Source organism: Lampetra fluviatilis, chromosome 35 (genome assembly GCF_964198595.1).
Source record: "Lampetra fluviatilis chromosome 35, kcLamFluv1.1, whole genome shotgun sequence".
NCBI classification, from domain to species: domain Eukaryota; kingdom Metazoa; phylum Chordata; class Hyperoartia; order Petromyzontiformes; family Petromyzontidae; genus Lampetra; species Lampetra fluviatilis.
Genome location: NC_136309.1, coordinates 10,398,018 through 10,418,269, shown reverse-complemented (window position 1 = coordinate 10,418,269; position 20,252 = coordinate 10,398,018). Strand labels below are relative to the sequence as shown.

Sequence of the window (20,252 nt, the reverse complement as noted above, 5' to 3'; positions counted from 1 at the left end):
ATATATATATCGTAAACAGTTTTTTATTTGTTTAATTAGAATGGTAACCCCCAACATTGTCTTTCATAAACATGTATATAATAATAATAACATTTGCGACTAGCACTTTGGTTATCGTTCGAGGCTCTCACAAGGCGCTATGGGGCACCACGTTGGCGAGATGTTAACTACCTCGCCTGGTAAACAGGGGTTCATGGGTTCCATACCGACACTTGTATATTTAGAGTTTGCACGTTCTCCCCGTGGCCACGTGGATTTTTCTCCGTGTCTTCCGGTTTTCCCCTCCACATTTAGAAACGTGCTTTTGGAGTATTTGGCTGCTACAAATGTCCACATGATAAGCCATGAGATATCATTTGTGACCAGGTCGCTTCTGAAAAAGAGATAAAAAGGTAAGTGAGTCTTAGTTTAGTTTTAATTAGACGTATTTGCCCTTTTTGAATTGCCCGACATACAACATTATTTTCCGCGCTTTGGCAAGTCACTGCGCGATAAAGGGCTCCACACGCCGTGTGAGTCGATAGGGTTGTTTGACTACACCGCAGCACACATGCTCAGGTGTGGGTTGGTGAATGAAGGGGATTGGTCTGGGACCGGTACAGATTCCACTTGCCACGGACGTTTGCCATTGCCGGGAGGCTGAAGCCATTGCCGGGAGACGAACTCAGGTCGCAAGTTTCGTTTCAGTGGACCTTACTTGGTAAAATTAAAACATATGTAATTATAGGTTTCACAGGCAGGTGTAGTCTGCCAGTAGGGAGCAATATTGCTGTGCGGTTTTATCCAATTAAAGTAAATGCAGACAAATAATCTTTATAATTAATACATTAATTTGGAACCCCCAAGATAATTCAACTGTAGGAGGAATAAAAGATAAAAACAAATATTAAAAAAATATTTTGATCTCGATCGCCTCCTTTGTTTCCAGCTGTGAAGAAAACACGGATCATCTTTACACATCTGACAGGCGACATTGAATAGTTGCTGCTGGACATTGATCATTGTGTTCAATGCTGTTGCTGGTTGAAATATACATACAAATAGAAAACATCTAATGTCACATAATCATAATAAAAATATACACCGTATCCACGCATAACATGTAAGTTTTCACAGTCTATGTTATGATAAAATATACACTTTTGGGTTAGATCACAAAATCATCTGACCAAATTTGTGTTGCTAAACCCCTCCACCACCTATCACAGCCAAACACAACTGAATCGTCAAGTGGCGCAACATCGTTTAACGCGCCAGTTGTCAGCGTTTCAACTCGAGTGACAAGGACTTCCTGGATTGTTTACTTTTACTTCCCGGATCTTGCTTGACGTAATTTCAAAACGAAACATCGAATCTCTGCTGGATGTGTTTGCGAGGATTGTTCTGTAACCTACCGGTGAATGAGCTGAAATCATGACAATCAGCCGCTTTGCTAAACGCTTGTGCACCACGCGGCAGCTTAATTATTTACTTGGCTGTCAGGTGGCGGAGGCGATTTACGAAAACAAATTTTAGCCTGACCGTTACGTGGCCTCGCCCAAAGGGGCCGTCCATAAATGACGTCACGCGATTTTGGACGATTTTTGACCCCCCCCATCACACGGCGTCACAAAAAGTCAGACCCCCCCTCAAATATGACGTCACAAAGCTCTGCCCCCCCTCCCAAAACCATATTTCCATTTTGAAAAAAAAACATGCTTCAAATCGCTTTCAACTATTGTCATTGTAGTGCATATTTAATGTGGCGCTGCACTCTGATGTTGTAGGAGAAAACATTTATTAAAACGTCTATTTAATTAAGTAGAACGTGTTGTCTATATTTATTTAAAGTTGCGCAATTTGATGTGACGTCACATTTCTCAAACCCCCCCCCCTCCTCGTCACACATCGTCACAAATGTCTGACCCCCCCCCCCCCCCTAGGTGCGTGACGTTATTTATGGACGGCCCCAAACATCAATTGCGATTTCAGCGTCAACACGTGCGCGCGTTAACGACCTCTTTTAACTGTCCGTGAAACTCTGAAAGCTGTTACTCGGGCTGTTGTCCGTGATCTGAAGCTGATCCCTCTTGCCTCGCGGCGGCAACGCGGCGTCCTCGCCCGATGGGCCCCCCCTGGGTTTGAGGTCCTGCACGGCGGTGGAGTCCGCGTTGTCGCGCGAGGCGGCCGCTCGCGAGTTCGTGAACGTCGCGTCTCCGCGTACGGCGGCCGCCCTGGGATCGCGCGCGACCGCTCCTCTCCTGCGGGGCAGCATGCGCCCGAGGAAGCTGCGGAAGTGTCTGCTGTAGAAGAAGTAGACGACGGGGTCGAAGCAGCCGTGGCCCGCGGCGAAACAAATGAGCGCTCCCATCAGGGGCTTCATTTGGTTGGCCTGCTGGCAGTACCACCCGGCGTCGCTCTGCCCGTTGGCTCTCATCCGCAAGTAAAGGTAGACCGTGCGCACCACGTGGTATGGCACGAAGCAGGTCATGAAGAGGACGATGATGATGACGGCCAGGGCCTTGATCTTCTCGCGTCCCCGCCGACCCCTCGCATTGGATCCTCCGTCTGTTGGCCCCAGGTTGAAGCGGCGGAGGATGGACATGTAGCAGAACACGATGATGACCAGGGGGAAAATGAGCCCCAACACGAAGGACACGTTGCTCATGACGAACCTCAGCGTGGAGTCTACCTGGGGGTCTAAGCAAACCGCGTCCTTCCCTATTGTGTCCGTGCCTTTGAGGAGATAGGGTGAGGCGCAGATCGCCGTGAAGGCCCATATCCCCGAGCACAGCATCTTGGCTCGCCGGCTGCCGTCCTGCCACTGCTGTATGGGGCGCACCACGGCCAGGTAGCGGTTGACGCTTATCGCCGTCAAGAAGAAGATGCTGCTGTAGAGGCTCATGAAGAAGACGTAAAAGACGAGGGCGCACGCGACTTCTCCGAAAGGCCACCTGCCGCCCTGCAGGTGCGTGGCGACACGCAGGGGCAGCGTCAGCATGTACAAGAGGTCCGCCAGAGCCAAGTTGATGCAGTAACAGCGCGCGGCGTTGCGCTTCTTCAGCCGGAAAATGAACGCGAAGAGGGCCACGCTGTTCCCCGACAGTCCCAGGACGGCGATGATGATCAACACCGCGGCGTAGACGTGCGAGCTGTCGTCGTGGTCCACGCCGCAGTGAGACGCGTTGCGTGCGTTCGTCGGCGTCCCCATCGTCATTCCCGCACGTGCCCCGGCGGTGGAGATCCTCTGCAAAAGTGGACAATGGAAAAGGCAGCGGTTTTGTGCGCGGTGGCCAGGTGATGTTAGCTACCTCTCCTTGCTGTATATTTGTTGTTTGCGTGTCTCTCTGCCCGTGGTCACGTGGATTTGTCTCCGGGTCCTCTGGTTTGTCCCTCTACGTTTAGACCCACCATGCTCTCTCCGCCACCGCCCCTCTCTTTATTTAAGGCCTCGACACAGAGGCGTGGTTTCTCTGTGTGCCTATGTTTGTCTCTCTCTATGTATCTCTGTGATATCTGTCTGCTTATATGTCTGTCTATATGTCTCTGGTTCTGTGTTTTATCTCTCTCTCAAATTTAGCATTCTCAGGAAGAACGTAATCAACCAGTTAGGGTGTTGACTGTTATGTTATCCGACTCTCTGTTGTATTACATTACATTTCTAAGTATACTAGATTTGTGTTTCTATTTCATTTATACCTGATGATTGCTTGTGTTGCAATCGAAACGTCGCATGCTAGTATTTAATTTATAATTTTATCTTTATACGTGACTTTACCGAAAGAACCAAAGAGTAATACCCACCATGCTGTTTGAGTATTTGGCTGCTATAAATGTCCACGTGATGATAAGCCACTTCGTTATCATTTGTTGATAACCAGGTCGCTTGTGAAAAATAGCTGAGTAGCTCAATGGGCCTTACCTGGTAAAATAAAACAAATAGTTTAGTTTCTACGCACGGGAAATGTCGCAGCCCTGCAGTTGCTTGCTTACACCCAATGCTGGCGGATGGGCATCCAATAGAGGAAACGACAGAGAAGCCCTCTCGTGGGAATTCCCTTGGTCTTCCACATCGGCCAAGTGTCTCTGAAGACAGGCTTTGCTCTACCACAAGTGACCTGCCGGTCGCCTCACCTAGACTCGCCGATTTATACATCTGGGTGAACAAAGGCAGGGGGGAAGGACTCACACCGATCTAGGCGACGTCGCCACTGTGGATTTCCTTGGAAATGCTCCAGAAGGAGTCATCTGCTCCCACCTCTCCAATGTACGTACGTATGTTGAACTTTTTTAGCACCGTACGTAGACAACCATGCTAATTGGAGTTCCTTTCCCTTTAGGGTTTCCATGATCCCGATTCTCTCTGCTGCTTTCAACATCACTGACTGCTTCATTCTCTTTAAGAGTCTGAATAAGCGTGCAGGTGTCTCTCCCGGTGCCACTCTTACACTTCAAACAGCTCCTTCTACGTTTCCACACGTGGACTGTTTTCCTCTCAAAAACCCCTGTGCAATGGTGTCCCATTAAGTTTCATCCTTGACCCCCTGCTATTGTGAAATCAACTGCTGCCATTTGGTAAAACCATCTGCATGTACGTACGTATGTATGTTGAACTTCTTTCACACCGTACGCAGCCAACCGTGCTAATCGGAGGTGCGGGGGAAGGACAACAAACTAAAAAACACACAAAGCAGATCTCCAGTGTCTATGTTGATGACGCCCATCTCTGCGTCATCATTGACTCCACGAATTCAATCTCACCGTGTACTCTCCAACACACCGGTGTGCTGTACTAGTAACGAATTGGCCACGTTCTGTTTACGTGACAAACCTTACTAATTGGCTGTGCCGGGTGGTGGCGGGTGTAACGACACATTCACATTTACGCGATCTAACCCCAAAAAACCTCCTTAAAGCACTTTGGATTTGTAATCATTCGCGCATTTTCATTATCCTCATATCTAAACTCTCCAGGACCTCCTCCCTCCATTTGCAAAATGGACGATACAATGTCTGTAGACTTTACATCGTCCGATATGCTGTAGCATCGTCATATCATGGCAAATCCAGCTTCCTCACCACCACTGTCACCGTAAACGTCACCCAACTTCTCGCACCTCCGATTAGCAGAGTTGGCAACGTACGGTGCGAAAGAAGCCCAACAACATCCGCCATTCGCCACTAAGTGGCGGTGACGTCGCCACGGCGCTTGTGCCGGGATATGTGCACTTTGAGGCCACGTGAAGTGTCGAACGCCCGCTGGCAGGAGGTCACGGGGCAGACCCAGGTGCCATGGGTCGACTGAGATGACTGGCTGATGCACCACCACCTGTGTCCCCTACTGTCCCAAATGTTCAACATACACATAGATACATACATACGCATGTAGTCAGTACACATTTTTGCGGAGGTTGGAGTGCCCACTGTCAGTTCTAGGAATTGGCCCTGGTTAGCTGTGTGGTGAGATTGGCAGCGATTAGTGTCCAGGTATTTTGTAGTTTTAGTAAAAAAACCAATCGCTGTTTCCAGATGGACAGATGGGAATGAACATGAAAAATCCCAGCACGTGAGTGGATTCACGCACAAAAAATGTATATCTGCCACGAAGTGGTGGCGATGCCTCCACGGCATGCTCACCGAGCAGGCCTGGGACGTGGGGAGATCAGTTGCCTTCTCAGGGGTGACTTCGACGGTGACATTTCAGAGGCATGTTCCAACATTATTGTGCTCGCTCACTTCCACGTTCTACAGCAGCCCTGCAAAATGTCGCGGGCGTTAGCGCCCCTAACCGTGACCACAATTTCATCGCAGGGCACCTCAGAGCCACAGATTGCAACCTTAACGCCCAAAGCTGATAAAATCTATATTCGCATTTCCCCCACTGAGCGCCGTTCCTGATAATAATGCTTCAGCCACGCAGTCCACCACGCTCACGACAAAACCTCCAGCACTTCCTCTTTCCCGGAAAGTTCACTGCCACGGATGATTTCCTCACGACTCAGGCGGCACGAGGCCCTTTGTTAGAGGACGCTCTGGAGAGAGCCCCTCTGGAGGGTATTTGGCCTACTCTTCCACACTGGCCGGTGAAAATGGCCCACGGTTTACCCCACCATACGCGACCTGCCGATGGACTGTGTTGTACCCATTCATGGATCTGGCTGGATAGAGGTGGGCAGTGGGCAGTGAGGGATTTAAGCAACTTTCCTCATTGATTCAACTATCAAGCTCGAAGATCGTACAAGTGGGAGCTTCAATGGTGCGGTGGCGTGATGTTGTCTTCCTCGCCTGGTATGCAGGAGGATGGGGGTTAGATCCTGATCCCGACCCTGACGCCTGCTCTATATTTCGAGTTTGCGTGTCTCTCTCTTTGTGGTCGCGTGGAGTTTTTTCTCCGGGCCCTCTGGTTGTTCCCTCCACATTTAGAATCAAATTCAGAGTATTTGGCTGCATCACCACGCAATAAGCCACTTCATTTGTGGCCAGGTCGCTTCTGAAAAAGCTCATAGCTTAGTGAGATTTACCTGATAAAATGAAATATTTTAGTTTTATTTGTATTTTTTTCGTGATTTGTTTACCTTTCCTATACTTTGCACTCCCTTTCGTGCTTTTTGTGTTGTTTGTTGTTCTAACGTTCTGACCCCGTGCCCCTACTGGACATATGTGAGAAAAAGAGCTTTATAGCTCATCGGATTCCTCCTGCAGTATCAATAAAGACTCTGATTGTGCTCCCATCGTTTGGTCTATTAACTTGTGGGGCATCATTGGTTGCCGTTCCTATTGGTTGTCGTCCTCCGTCGTGTTTTTGATCGTTCGGCCTCTTGACTGCCTTTTTGATCGCGCTTTCGCTTTCTTCCGCCGAACCAGCGCCGATGTGAAATTGTTGCCGCCACGCTGTGGATCTTCCAAAACCGCTTCAGAGTTGTACCGTTGGCACAACTCTGGTAAAGATGATGTGCTTTTTTTTAACCTTGCACCTCCTCATATTTGGCGTGACCCGGCTACATGCAATCGTACAAAATGAGGTTAAAGTGCATTTCGACTGCATAGTTGAGGCGAGTGCCGATGACAACCTAAGTTGAGGCTAAATGATGTAATGAATAAACTGTTATTTTTGTTCGTGCGAGAAGCCGTACACTGGGTGGGGAGCGCTCTTGAGCCCGAGATGGCTTCAGTTTGGATATCTCAGAAGGTTTGATCGCCACTTAATGTCGAACCTCACAGCGTGGTCCGCTGAAGGCATCTTGAATGTTGTGAACGAGTGGTGGTGCAGTGGTTTACACACTGGCATATGGACCCATTGTTGACCCAGGTTCAATTCCAAGGAGGTGGCTTATTACATCGGTGGTGAATGTTATCTGAACTATACCTGACCACCCCCCCCCCATTTCCCCCCTCCCCCCACTTCTTCATTGTATATTAAAATATGCTCAAAATGTCCCCCCCCAATAGATTGCTATAAAAAAATTGCTATGTTATGTAAATAAAAACAACAATTTGCTAAACCTTGGCCACAATATCTGGACTTGTCTTCATGTAAATCAATGCATAGATTGCTGTTTATATGATTGTGGTTATGGTTGTACTTTATTAATCCCTAATCTCGGCCATTACATACAATGAAACAGGAAATGGTAAAAAATAAAAACAGAGCAATGTAATACAATACACTATTAGACATTATTGTAAAAAATAAATAAAAAGTCCATCCCATGTGTTAATGCATTTTTAAAAATATTTTAGGCTGGAAATTCATTTTTAAATTTATATATTTTTCTGGGTTGGGACCCCCAGACAACCTGGAAGATTTGGTCCCCCAATGTTGACTCCATGGCTACGGCCTTGGTATATTGTCATTATCTTACAATTAGCCATAGTTTAAGCATGGTCAGCGCTATTTTTTCTAGAATAAAACCATCATACCAATTTAATATTTAGCTTTTTTGATATTCTCTGATGAACATTTCCCCTCGTTTAGAGAACTTAGCTTTAACCAACACTTACATAGCCAAGCAAAACTAGGTGTGTGGTCGATTGCGTACATTATGATTCCGTATTGTACAGACACATTTGCATCATTAAAGTACAGTACTGTGTTCAGGGAAACAGCACCAACAATTTGTAATTTTCCTTCCTCGGTTAAGTGTCGTGAACATATAATAATGCAATGCTCTCGCGCGCGAGCTGGTAAAGGTTTTAATGTGAGTTTAAGTGCCTAAGGAATCCAACTCAAACGTGTTGAATGTTTAATTTCATCGCAGCCATATACATCATTGCAGTCCACCACAGTGGACATGATGCGAGAGAGGGTTGATGTTTTGGATATTTCGTGAACACTTTGTATTATTATAATTGTAATTTGGCCTGTGCCACAGATATTGCTGTTAGCAAAAATCGCGCTTTTGCAGAAAAAGGACATAACAGCAATAACCTTAGTCGGTACATACCTTAAGCCTCTACCGTCTCTCCAACCATTCACCTCGTAGCTCTCCGCAGCCGTGCAGTTTGATTACTGCTTAATCTTGGTCGTGTTCGAGCGGAAACTGTGGGTGTTCTTGGGTTTTTTTTACAATTTCGTGGTAATTTTCCACTTTGCTATCAATATCCCCTTTCTGAAAATGTTGCTGAGCACAGGCACGCACAACCACGCACTTTTATTTGTACTTTTTAGTTATTTCGGTAAAGTCACGTAGGTTCCTTACTCGGTTAAGTGTCGTAGGTACCCACGTGACATTACCGAAAAAACCCAAAGATATGGATTCCTGCAGTCACGAAGGCTTCCAATCAACTTTTATTTGCATGTAATTAAATGTATTTATTTAGTCATGGGTGGCAGTTGCGTCGACTGTGGACAGACTTGTACTGGACGTCTGTGAGAAAGCTTTCGCAGCTCATCGGGTTCCTCCGGTATATAAATAAAGAATCAGAATGTTTATTTAGACTGGAGGAATCCGATGAGCTATAAAGCTCTTTTTCACATTGCTCTCACTGGCCCGTGCATCGCCATCATTGGGAGGAGGGGGGAGGTCACGTTTTTGGTCTCCAAAGCCCCAATACACTATGTACTATTTTTATTTAACCAGGTAAGGCCCACTGAGCTACATAGGTATTTTTTCAGAAGCGGGCTGGCTATCACAAATGATAGCTCAACGAAGTGGCTTATCACGTGGAAATGTATAGCAGCCAAATACTCTAAATGCTTTCTGATTCTAAATGTGGAAGGAAAAACCGGAGGACCCGGAGAAAAATCCACGCAACCACAGGGAGGGAGACACGCAAACTCCAAATATATACCCATAAGAGAGGTTTTTGGGTTAGATCTAACCCAAAAACCTCTATTATGGATGATATTGGTCGCGAAAGCAGGCATCATGTTTGGGATCGAACCAGCAATCTCCTGCATACCAGGCGAGGCAGTTAACATCTCGCCACCGCGGCGCCCTCATGGCGAGCGTGTACTTGGTGAGGGCGCTGTACGTGGCCTTGGGGGAGCGTGGTGGTGACGAGGATGGAGATGAAGAAGGCGGCGAAGGTGGCGATGGAGAGGATGCCCATCGACGTCTCGCGGCCGCGGAGAGTGCGAGTGTTGAGCTGCGCCTGTACGTTTGCTCCCGGGAGAGTGGCTGCCACGGTGCTGCCTTCTTGGGGCAAACGGCTGCCGCAATTCAGCTGCATTATCAGTGGTCGCCAACCAAAATCTCAAGAAGAGCCATTTTTTAAAATAGGAATTGGGTTAAAAAACCACTCAATATTTCAAGAGCCATAATGCGTGTGAACACGGAACGGCGGTCCTTAATAAATAACGTCACAAAGCAGTTCACGAGGTTTTACGACCCCTGTGCATTATCTCAAACTGAGACAACCACGACACCTGATCAATAACAGCATCGCCATCTGAAATGGAACTTGGTTTCAGCCTAGTCATCATTTTAAACCGTTACATTGGCTCGGCTGCATTGGCATTCATCAACCACGACGCCCACTCAGCTGCGTCATCATTTCAACTTTGCGGGGTAGCTTGTGAACGAGAGTAAATCCATAAATAACCTGACAGAAGGCCATAGCAAACCACTGCTGTGTTTGCCCAAGGAAGTCATGGCCAGAAGCAGAAATATAAATGTCAAAGTTGGCGTGGATGGAGTTTCACAGAGTGGTAGAAACTGCCACGAGTGAACGGGTGGCATTCGACCCGTGGTATAGATATTTTAAGACCGAATTGAAGTCAGATTGGAAAGCTAGTGGACATTTTACAACCGATGGAAAGTTATTATTGTACTCTATTCAGCAGTGAGTGCACGCGTCTGAGAAGTTTGAACACCGCAAAGCCAGAGCCCTGCTCTGGCTTTGCTAATTTACAGCGCCTCATAGAAGGATTGCTTGTCAAATTGAAATGTAAACCGTTTAACATCTCCATCATTCAAGCACAATGTAAGCACCTACAGCCAAACATTCGGAAGAGGAACTTGCGGAAATTTTACGAGGAGATAAATAAGGCAAAAGAACAGTGTACATCATTGGAACCTCATTTGCCAGTAAAAAAATATGATAAAAAAACAATTATCAACAGTGTACATCTCAGGCGATTAGAATAGCGATTGGAAACTTCAATGGAAAGTGGGAAAGGGTAGAGTAGATGGCATACATTTTACTATATGGATGAGGAAAAAGGGAATTAAAGGGGAGAACCTTTTACATAATGATGCAGCAATAAACAGTGATAAATACGTGCTTCAAAGAACAGCCAATATGATTACGGATCGGGAAAAATCCAGATGACTGTAATCAGAACCAAATGAAAACTAAACGAAAACTGAACAATGTTTTACTTTATCAGGTAAGGCCCACTGAGCTATTTCGCTCATTTTTTATAAGCGACCTGGCCACAAATGATAGCTCCAGAAAGTGGTTTAATCATGTTTAAATTTATAGCAGTCAAATAGTCTAAACGCATGTTACTAAGTGTGGAGGCAAAAACTGGAGGACCCGGAGAAAAATGCACGTGACCACGGAGATAACATACAAACTCCAAATATACAGGCGGGAGGGTTGGGATTGAACCCGCGACCTCCTGCATACCAGGCGAGGTAGTTTCGCACCGTACGTAGCCAACCTTGCTCATGGGAGGTGTGGGTGAAGGACACCAATTCTAGATTTGAAGTTTTCGTGACTGCAAGGATTCATATTCTTTGGTTTTTTCGGTAAAGTCACGTAGGTGAAAATTTGAAATAAATTAATTTATTTTAATTTTTTTCCTACGTGACTTTACCGAAAAAAACAAAGTATATGAAGGATAACAAATTACACGCAAAAAGCAGTTCTAAAGAAATACGTTTTTAATCTAGATTTTAAAGTGCATAGCCCCAGTGGCTTTCTAATCTAACATCGGAAGGAAGAGCTTCCAAACGGCCGCAGAAGTGCATCTGAATGCACGCGACGCAGTGACCGTCTTTGTTCGACGGTTAGCCAAAAGCCGTTGCGAACATCCCATAAAGGCATTAACAGTAACGATTGCGATTTTACAAATAAACTATACGGCAGTTTTTTTTTACACAAGGTGAGCAAAACAAATACGGTATGTTCATACTCTTAGGTTTTTTCGGTAAAGTCACGTAGGTAAAAAATTAAAATTAATAAAAGCAAAATAAAACAAATTAAAAAATTCACGACGTTTCGGAAGCAACACAAGCCTCTGTCTTCAGGTGGAACCGTCACAGCCACGACAGCTGTATCAAGTAAATGAGAGATCACAAGAAATACTACCCCGTATATATAATGGTTGAGGGGGGAAGGGCCAGGAACGGCACACTTTTTATTAATATGGTAAGGTGAGGCTTAAGACCAAGAGTAGACTGTATAACAAAGGACTGAGCCTTTGTTATGGAGAGGTGCGGTTTGTTCCTGGCCCTTCCCCCCTCAACCATTATATATACGGGGGTAGTATTTCTTGTGATCTCTCATTTACTTGATACAGCTGTCGTGGCTGTGACGGTTCCACCTGAAGACGGAGGCTTGCGTTGCTTCCGAAACGTCGTGAATTTTTTAATTTGTTTTATTTTACTTTTATTAATTTAAAATGTTTTAGCTACGTGACTTTACCGAACAAACCTAAGAGTATGAATCCTTGCAGTCACGAAAGCTTCAAATCTAGAACGGTATGTCCAGGTTAATCTTAAAATAATGCAATTTAGATATTTGCAACTATATTTAGACACGGCTGCCCAGCAAACGGCTCCGTGGTGGGTTTCCCACGAACCATTACAGTAGCCTCCTTATTCACGCAACTCCGTGTCGTCCTCCACGTCCTCCTCTTGCGATATCAGCACCACGTGTCGCGCCTCTGCGGGTCCGGCGACGGCGCATTCGATGGTTACGCGCGGACCTCCGGCGTATTGTGAATTGTGGAACGTCAAGTCCGTCCATTCGATGGAAACGCTCGGCTTGCGCGAAACCGACTTGCCAACGTGTGGCAGCTTGCTGCGCAAGAATCGGCGGAATCGCCTGCTGTGGTAGAAGTACACCACGGGGTTAAAGAGCCCGTGAGATACGGTGAGACAGGATATTGCCCGAGAGTACGGCTCTAAACGGATCGCCAACTCGCAGGCTGCAGCATCGTCTTCTCTCGCATTGATGTAGATGTGCAGATAATACAATCGAATCACGTGGTGCGGTAGGAAGCAGACGATAAATAAAGTGAAGACCGAAGTGGTGATGGCCTTGATCTTCTTCATCAATTCCAGCCTCAACTGACTGCCGGTATTCCGTGACCGCACCTTCATGCGATGGAGAATAGACACGGAGCAGAACACGATGACGCCCAGGGGAATGATGAAACCAACGACAGTGGACAGACCGTACAACTCAAACAATAATTGTAGATCAAAGCACCCCCCGTTGTGATCCGGCATGGCAACGTCTTCTAAAAACACCAAGGCGCTGGAGAGTGCCGTGAAGGCCCAAATGACGACGCTGACCACATTGGCCTGCCTGACGTTCGTCCTCTTCCATTGTCGCGTGGGCTGCAGGATCGCCAAGTACCAGTTGATGTTTATCGCCGTCAGAAACAGCACGCTGCTGTACATCGCCACGAAGAAGATGTAGAAGCAGAGCTGGCACAACGACGATTTGCTCGGGAGCAAATTCAAATCGTAGAAGTCGAATGCTATTCGGAAGGGCAGCATGAGGACGTAGAAGAGGTCGGCGGCTGCTAAGTTGATGCAGTAGCACCGCGCGGCGTTGCGTCTCTTCTTGCCCAAGAGGAAAACGAAGAGGGCCACGAAGTTTCCCGGCAGGCCGGCGACGACGATCACAAGGAACACGGCGGAGTGCACCCTGTGCTGTTCGTGGTGGCTCGGTGCCGAGCTGTTCGAGTTGTTCAAGTAGTTGGTGCAATCGGGAAATGGCATAATCGCTCCTTTGTTCACCCGCGCCTGCAAATTTCAATAGAAATCGGTGAACACGCGTTCTTTTTACGTATGAGAATGGCAAGTAAAAATTAGCGATGCATCATACGTTTGAAGAAGAAGCAGAAAAGGGATATGCAACACAAGGGCAGCCGAGGTGGTGGGTTATTCCTGATAATTACTAAACACTGGATAGTCTAACATCTTAGCAGGTGCCGTTTTCGTCAGGGGATTTCAGCGTGGATATCTCTGGAGGTGCGGTGTCCACTTAACTGCAAACATCACGCCGGGCTCATCATCTACAGATGCTAACCTGGTTACCAAGGGTGTGCAGCTGAAGATATGGGGCCGTCCGTAAATTACGTCACGCGATTTTGGACGATTTTTGACCCCCCCCGCGTCACGAAAAGTCAGACCCTCCCCTCAAATATGACGTCACAAAGCTCTGCCCCCCACCAAAACCATATTTCCATTTTTAAAATAAAACATGCTTCAAATCGCTTGAAACTATTGTCATTGTAGTGCGTATTTAATGTGCCGCTGCACTCTGATGTTGTAGGATAAAACATTTATTAAAAGTCTAATTAAGTAGAACGTGTTGTCTATATTTATTTAAAGTTGCGCATTTTGATGTGACGTCACATTTCTCAAACACCCCCTCACCCCTCGTCACACATCGTCACAAATGTCTGCCCCACCCCCCCTCTAGGTGCGTGACGTCATTTATGGACGGCCTCCAACATCAGTGCTGAGCGATGTCTAAACTTGTCAGCTGCACTGACAAAACGTTGTCAAATATGATTACACAATCCTCGTGACCGACATGGCATTGGGAGGCCTTCATTCTGAAGTGGATTAACAAAATGCTGTAAATGATGTCAAACAGATGCTTTACAATCGTATCCATCTTACTCCATGATCGTGGGGCACCTGTTGAATTTCCACATGTCAATGAGGGGGGACAATTACCGCAGTGGATAATCATTATTTACTTTCCATAATGCGGTAATCAATTCTTTCCACGGAGCGGTAACGCCTGTGTGGGAGTTGAACCCACAACATTTAAACATTTGAATAGTGTCACACTCTAACCATGGCATAATAGAACCCGTGGTTTAATTCACCAGCAGAGAAAGAGTATTCTTAGGTTTTTTCGGTAAAGTCACGTAGGTAAAAAATAAAAAAAATCATATTTATTTATTTAAAATTAAAATTTATAAAAGTTACATTAAAATTAATAAAAGTAAAATAAAAATATTATTTATTTTACTTTTATTCATTTTAATTTTTTACCTACGTGACTTTACCGAAAAAACCTAAGAATATGAATCCTTGCAGTCACGAAAGCTTCAAATCTAGAAGAGAAAGAGTAATTTAAAATAAAACATACTCTGTATACTATATACAAATACTGGTCATCTGTAGTTTTAATTCGTTAGAAAGACCAATTATCTGGATTTGAAATGTTGACCTCTGAATGCTGACAGAGGTTGCTTAAACTTGGCACTTGTACCGCAAACCAAATAAAATGACACGTGTATTAAATACTTACACGGTTACGCCACTTTGTAATACAATACACGTCTGCATGCACACATGATAACACGATCGTACAAAGAGGGCCGCTGTTACGCATGTACACTGTTTAAAAAAAAAAGTATAATTGAAGCACCTTAATGTTTGCAACTCTGGGTCCTTGAGGATGGAGGTTAGTAGGCTGTCTCAATTGGTCAGCTGCATTATCACAAACGGCGATGATGGATGACGGAGAAGGAATGTGTTTGTGCCCAAAAGAAATGCTTTGATTGAAACACAGACCACGTGAAGGCCAAATCAAGCGACTTCGAAGTATTTTCCCCGCTTACATTTGAAGGGGGCGGTGTTCATTCAATTTGGAGCCCTCTAAGTTAATCGTGGAAATCCACTCTCCGATGTCATTATTGTGATGATCATACATTCGCTAATAATTTACCCACAAAGCCTGAATGACTCACACTACTCTCTCTATCAGCAGAGTCTTGTATTGAAATGCTGACCATTGTCATTCATGAGAGAATAAAATCTCTACACATTCTTCAATAACACCGCCTTATAAAGATAGAGATAGAACAAAATAGGTGACGTTTTGGGGCAATGGTCCTTCTTCACCGTACATAGTGAGGCCAAATAGAGAGATAAGAGTTGGAGAGAGAACTTTATATGCCCTGGGGCTTGATAAGAAGTAACTTAGAAAAAATCTTGATTAACAGTTTTTACATAATCCACTTAAGAATGCAATCCTGGTCTCAATTCGCACCTCAACAGTATTATAATATACTCTTTGGTTCTTTCGGTAAAGTCACGTAGGTAGAAATAAAACAAAATATATCTGGCAGCAGACATCGCGGCTATCGCGATTTTCACCTGAAGATGGGCGCTTGTGTTGCGTTCGAAACGTCGTGATTTATTTTGTTTTATTTCTACCTACGTGACTTTACCGAAATAAGCAAAGAGTGTGGATTCCTGCAGTCACGAACGTTTCAATTCAGTATGAGAATAACGCACTTTGCAGTGCATGCCTGCACTCAGCTATCACTGAATTATCATTTTATCAGGAGGCAGTATCATCAAATAATCAAATTTTGAAGACAATAATGAGATTTTAGTATGTGGGAGGAAATCAGCTAACCAGGAAAAAAACATGCATGTTGAACTTTTCACACCGTACGAAGCTAACCGTGCCGAGCGGGGGTGACACTCAACTTTGCCAACTCCTCATCACCTTGCATCGTAAAGCCTTCAACACCTGGCAAGCCCTGCAGTCGTCACATCCAAATGATAGCCACGCTTCTAATATCCAAATATATCGTTTGTGTTTGACGTCATATTGTAATACTGTATATGTAATCATATTTAACTCATTTTATACAGTTTAACAAGTAAGCTTTCGCGACCAATATTATTCATTATAAACGTTTTTGGGTTAGATCGCGTTATTTATAAATGTGTCGTAACCCTCCACCACCCGACACGGCCAATCAGCAAAAAAGTGTCACGTTGACAAAAGACAAATAGTTCACTACTTTAGCCCACTCTTCAACACACCGGTGGGCTAAAGTAGTGAACAATGTGTCTTTTGTCAACGTGACACTTTTTTGCTGATTGGCCGTGTCGGGTGTGGAGGGTTACGACACATTTTATACACTCAACGAACTAGGTTATTATAAAAATAACTTTTTAGACCATAAATTTGCATTGTTTTAAAAATGATATTCAAGTGCAAATTAAAGATACAATGACAACGATAAATACATTCAGGTCAGTGGGTCTACAATATAAACAAACGAGTTGAAATTGATACGCTGAATGTAATCGCGTCGATGTTTTAACGGAGCATCATACTTACAGGATTTCTGTTGTCACTTGGATAACAGGTAAACTGAACGCATACGTTGCCTATTTATACATATTTTATGAGAAGGTGAATGGAAATTATGGTCTGAGAGTGAATTTCATTTTCCGTGCAGAATTTCCTGTTGACATTTAAGTGAAATGCAGCTATGATCGGTGTTTTGCTGCGTTCGTTCTCAAGGACATAAATATTCTCCAATGTATTTAAAGTTTCACTTCCCTGTGCTGGGAGCTTCTTTAGGAACTGAATTGAGCCATCATTCGCCAGTGATGTTAGCCGTGTTTAGTTTGTTGTCCTTCACCCACCAGCACCTCCGATTAGCACGGTTGGCTACGTACGGAACAAAATAAATTCAACATACATACAGTACATATGTAATGAACGACTTCTGAAACACGTCGTGTAGAGGGCTTCTTATTTATTCTCACACCGGGCACAACACAGGCCGATACATATATATACACGTCTCTTTTCACTGGGCACAACAATACGTCTCTGCTTTAGCTACGCACAGCTGACCTCTCTACATAGTCCCATCCCCTACATCCAACCACACAGCTGACTGACTGGTGTGACGCTGACGGCGATGGGAGCCGTCCAGAGGATCTTCCACGCGGCCAGACGACGAAGAGAGATGACGGCGAGCAGCGACGCAGCCAGGACCCGGGACCCTGCAACAACCCTGAACCTTCGGTTCCATCCCCCTTATATACCTCTCGGCGTGGCCAGGCCCCGCCTCTGGTCACGCCTCAGGTTCCCGATGAGTCCAGAGGTGTGGACTCGAGTCATGTGACTTGGACTCGAGTCAGACTCGAGTCATGAATTTGATGACTTGCGACTCGACTTGGACTTGCATAACAATGACTTTGTCCCACCTATGAGATGTGGACTCGAGTCATGTGATTTGGACTCGAGTCAGACTCGAGTCATGAATTTGATGACTTGCGACTCGACTTGGACTTGCATAGCAATGACTTTGTCCCACCTCTGCCGATGACATCGGGGATGTCACTGTATGGTTCCGGCCTGGAAGGGTCGTGCCGTTCGATCTTCCTACATCGTGGACAGCACCGTGTGGGTGGCTGTGTGTAGCACCAGCCCTAGCGGGGACAGCACCGTGTGGGTGGCTGTGTGTAGCACCAGCCCTAGCGGGGACAGCACCGTGTGGGTGGCTGTGTGTAGCACCAGCCCTAGCGGGGCTTGGCGAGCACTGGGGTAGTGCGGGCACCACGCACAGCGTGTGGTGGGGGCTCCCCCGAGGAGGAGGGGGTGAACGTCAGCCCAGGGGCAGGGTTGCCCCGGGCCATGGCACTCTGGTTGACCCCGTAGACACGTGATCCGGAATGTCCATACAGGGGGCCCCAGGTGGGGGGACTAAGGGGTGATCACGTGTCCGGAGAGAGCTCTTAAAAATGATCGAGAGGGAATGAGAATGTTCGGGAAGGCGGGCGGGGCCGAGGGTGGAGCGGCCACGAACGGAGAGGGATATAAGGCGGGTCCCTGAGAGGGACCGGGGTTGCTGCATTCTACAAGCTGAAGCTCTACACCTACAAGCTGGAAGCTCAACATCTACAAGCGGGAAGCTCTACATCTCAAGCTGAAGCTCTCCGTCTGACGAGGCAACTACATGGTCGGAGGCCCGAGTGAGGGATCGACCCTTCGTAGCAGTAACTCGCCGTAGTCTGGTAAAGGGGCAGTTACCCCGTTGTGTTACGATGTTACAGTGTTACAAGTAAAAGTGTTGCCTCTAAAAGGAACAACGTCTGTGACTCAGTTGGACCCACTACCCCTTCAACCCAGATACGCCCCACTTCTGATTAGTTGTTACATAACCTTGCCCATACCCGTGATTACCCTTCCAGGCAGACAGGTGGCACCCTGTCATTACACACACAGAAGTCCGACGTTTTGCTCTGCCTGCTGGAAGCATCTTCAATTCAGTACCTGAAGAATATACCAAGACATGGAAGCAAAACTCTGGACATCATGCCGACGATCACACAGTACAACCCACAAACATCTCGTTGAGCTACACGGCAGAACTAAGAAAAACTACGCAGTCTATTGGCTTCTCCAGTGTGACACCACAGATGAAACTGCAGCTTTAGTAGCATCTCAGGAATATACTGTATATTTTATTATTAGGAATAGTACACAATTATTTTTCACGGACATGTAAGGGATGCACTGAATTAGTTAGGTGGCCCATGCTTGGTTATCAAGACAGAGGTAGCAGGTTGGCATAGTACAAGAAGTTACAGGAGTGGAAACACAATCATCACCCCCTCTTCCTCCATAGCGATTCAACGAAATGTCACGATCCATGGTTGCAATTTCAATTTAAAACGCAATTCGGGATGACGTGGTAATTCACAATTCTTGCAACAGAAGTGCCATCACCCCTCGTCAGAGAATTTCAACATACATATGTATATGACTAATTCTGAGACAATCCGCATAAAGTGAGCTCTGTAGGAGTGGACAAATTGAACTGTGAAGAAGTTCTCCAGGCTTCTAATTGCAAATGCGATGCCACCCACAGCCACCAACTCTGGAGTGTTCTGGCAAGATTCTAGCTTTCCAGAGCAGGACGAGAGACAAATAAGTGCCCCTGATGGAGGAGACCTCGATATGTCCAATCTCTCGCTGCGTCTCTTACACTTTCATCAAATAGTTCCCATGGACAGCCAACTCGAGTTGGGCTGAACTGGAGTCGAAGGACAGCTTGAGTTCACTGGCAGAGCCAGTGGGGGGGGGGGGGGGTTGGGTGGCACGTGCCCCCCAATGATCCGATCGAAATCCCCAATTTCGATCAGATCATTGGGGTTTATTAGTAATAAATCGGCATTCTGCGACCCCCACTGCCACTGTGTAGCATATTATTACGCGCCAGGGACTCTATGAGATGATAGGACAATAGTCTGAGTCCATAATTGGAAATAAGTAACGGCAAAGCAATTATAAGTGACTTACATAATTGTGCGCAGTTGCGTATACAGTACACGACTTCCCTGAAGGCATTCACCTTCAGCGAGCGTGATGCTGATCGCACATGGTTCGAATTCGACCCGCACACACGTCGAATAAAAAGCAAAGGACAAGTCCTTACTAACAACTCCTATAATTTTTCATCGCTGGAGGGGTTGCCCCCCCCCTACCTGAAAATCCTGGCTCCGCCATTGTTTGAGTTGGTAATAAAAAAAGGATTTGAGTATCCAATATTCCTCGAGTTACTCGAGTCACCTGAAGACGGCTGCTTGCGTTGTGGCCGAAACGTCGTGAGAATTATTTTATTATGTTTAATTTTTATTATTTTATTACTTCCCTTCTACGTGACTTTACCGAAAGAACCAAGAAGATGAATCCCTGCAGTCACGAAAGCTTTAAATCGAAATTCATCGCGTGAGTTAAGCAGTTTTTTTTGGGTTAAATCGCGTCACATATTTACCCGACCAAACCCAAAAAAACCTGTACAGTATTATGGA

The 20,252-nt window shown here is 45.9% G+C and overlaps 2 protein-coding genes across 2 annotated transcripts; both read right to left on the bottom strand.

The window, feature by feature from the left end:
• Positions 1–2,002: 2,002 nt before the first annotated feature.
• Positions 2,003–3,198, bottom strand: LOC144944712 (lysophosphatidic acid receptor 6-like). The gene has a single exon (XM_078873069.1). It carries the CDS (start codon positions 3,194–3,196, stop codon positions 2,003–2,005), a length of 1,194 nt encoding a protein of 397 aa, XP_078729195.1. The 5' UTR covers positions 3,197–3,198.
• A 9,047-nt stretch (positions 3,199–12,245) lies between these two features.
• On the bottom strand, positions 12,246–13,379 carry LOC144944711 (cysteinyl leukotriene receptor 2-like). The gene has a single exon (XM_078873068.1). The coding sequence runs from the start codon at positions 13,377–13,379 to the stop codon at positions 12,246–12,248; it is 1,134 nt and encodes a 377-aa protein (XP_078729194.1).
• Between the last annotated feature and the right edge of the window lie 6,873 nt (positions 13,380–20,252).

Coding starts and splice junctions, on each gene's coding strand:
- LOC144944712 (XM_078873069.1), bottom strand. CDS start 3,196: ATGACGATGGGGACGCCGACGAACGCACGCAACGCGTCTCACTGCGGC.
- LOC144944711 (XM_078873068.1), bottom strand. CDS start 13,379: ATGCCATTTCCCGATTGCACCAACTACTTGAACAACTCGAACAGCTCG.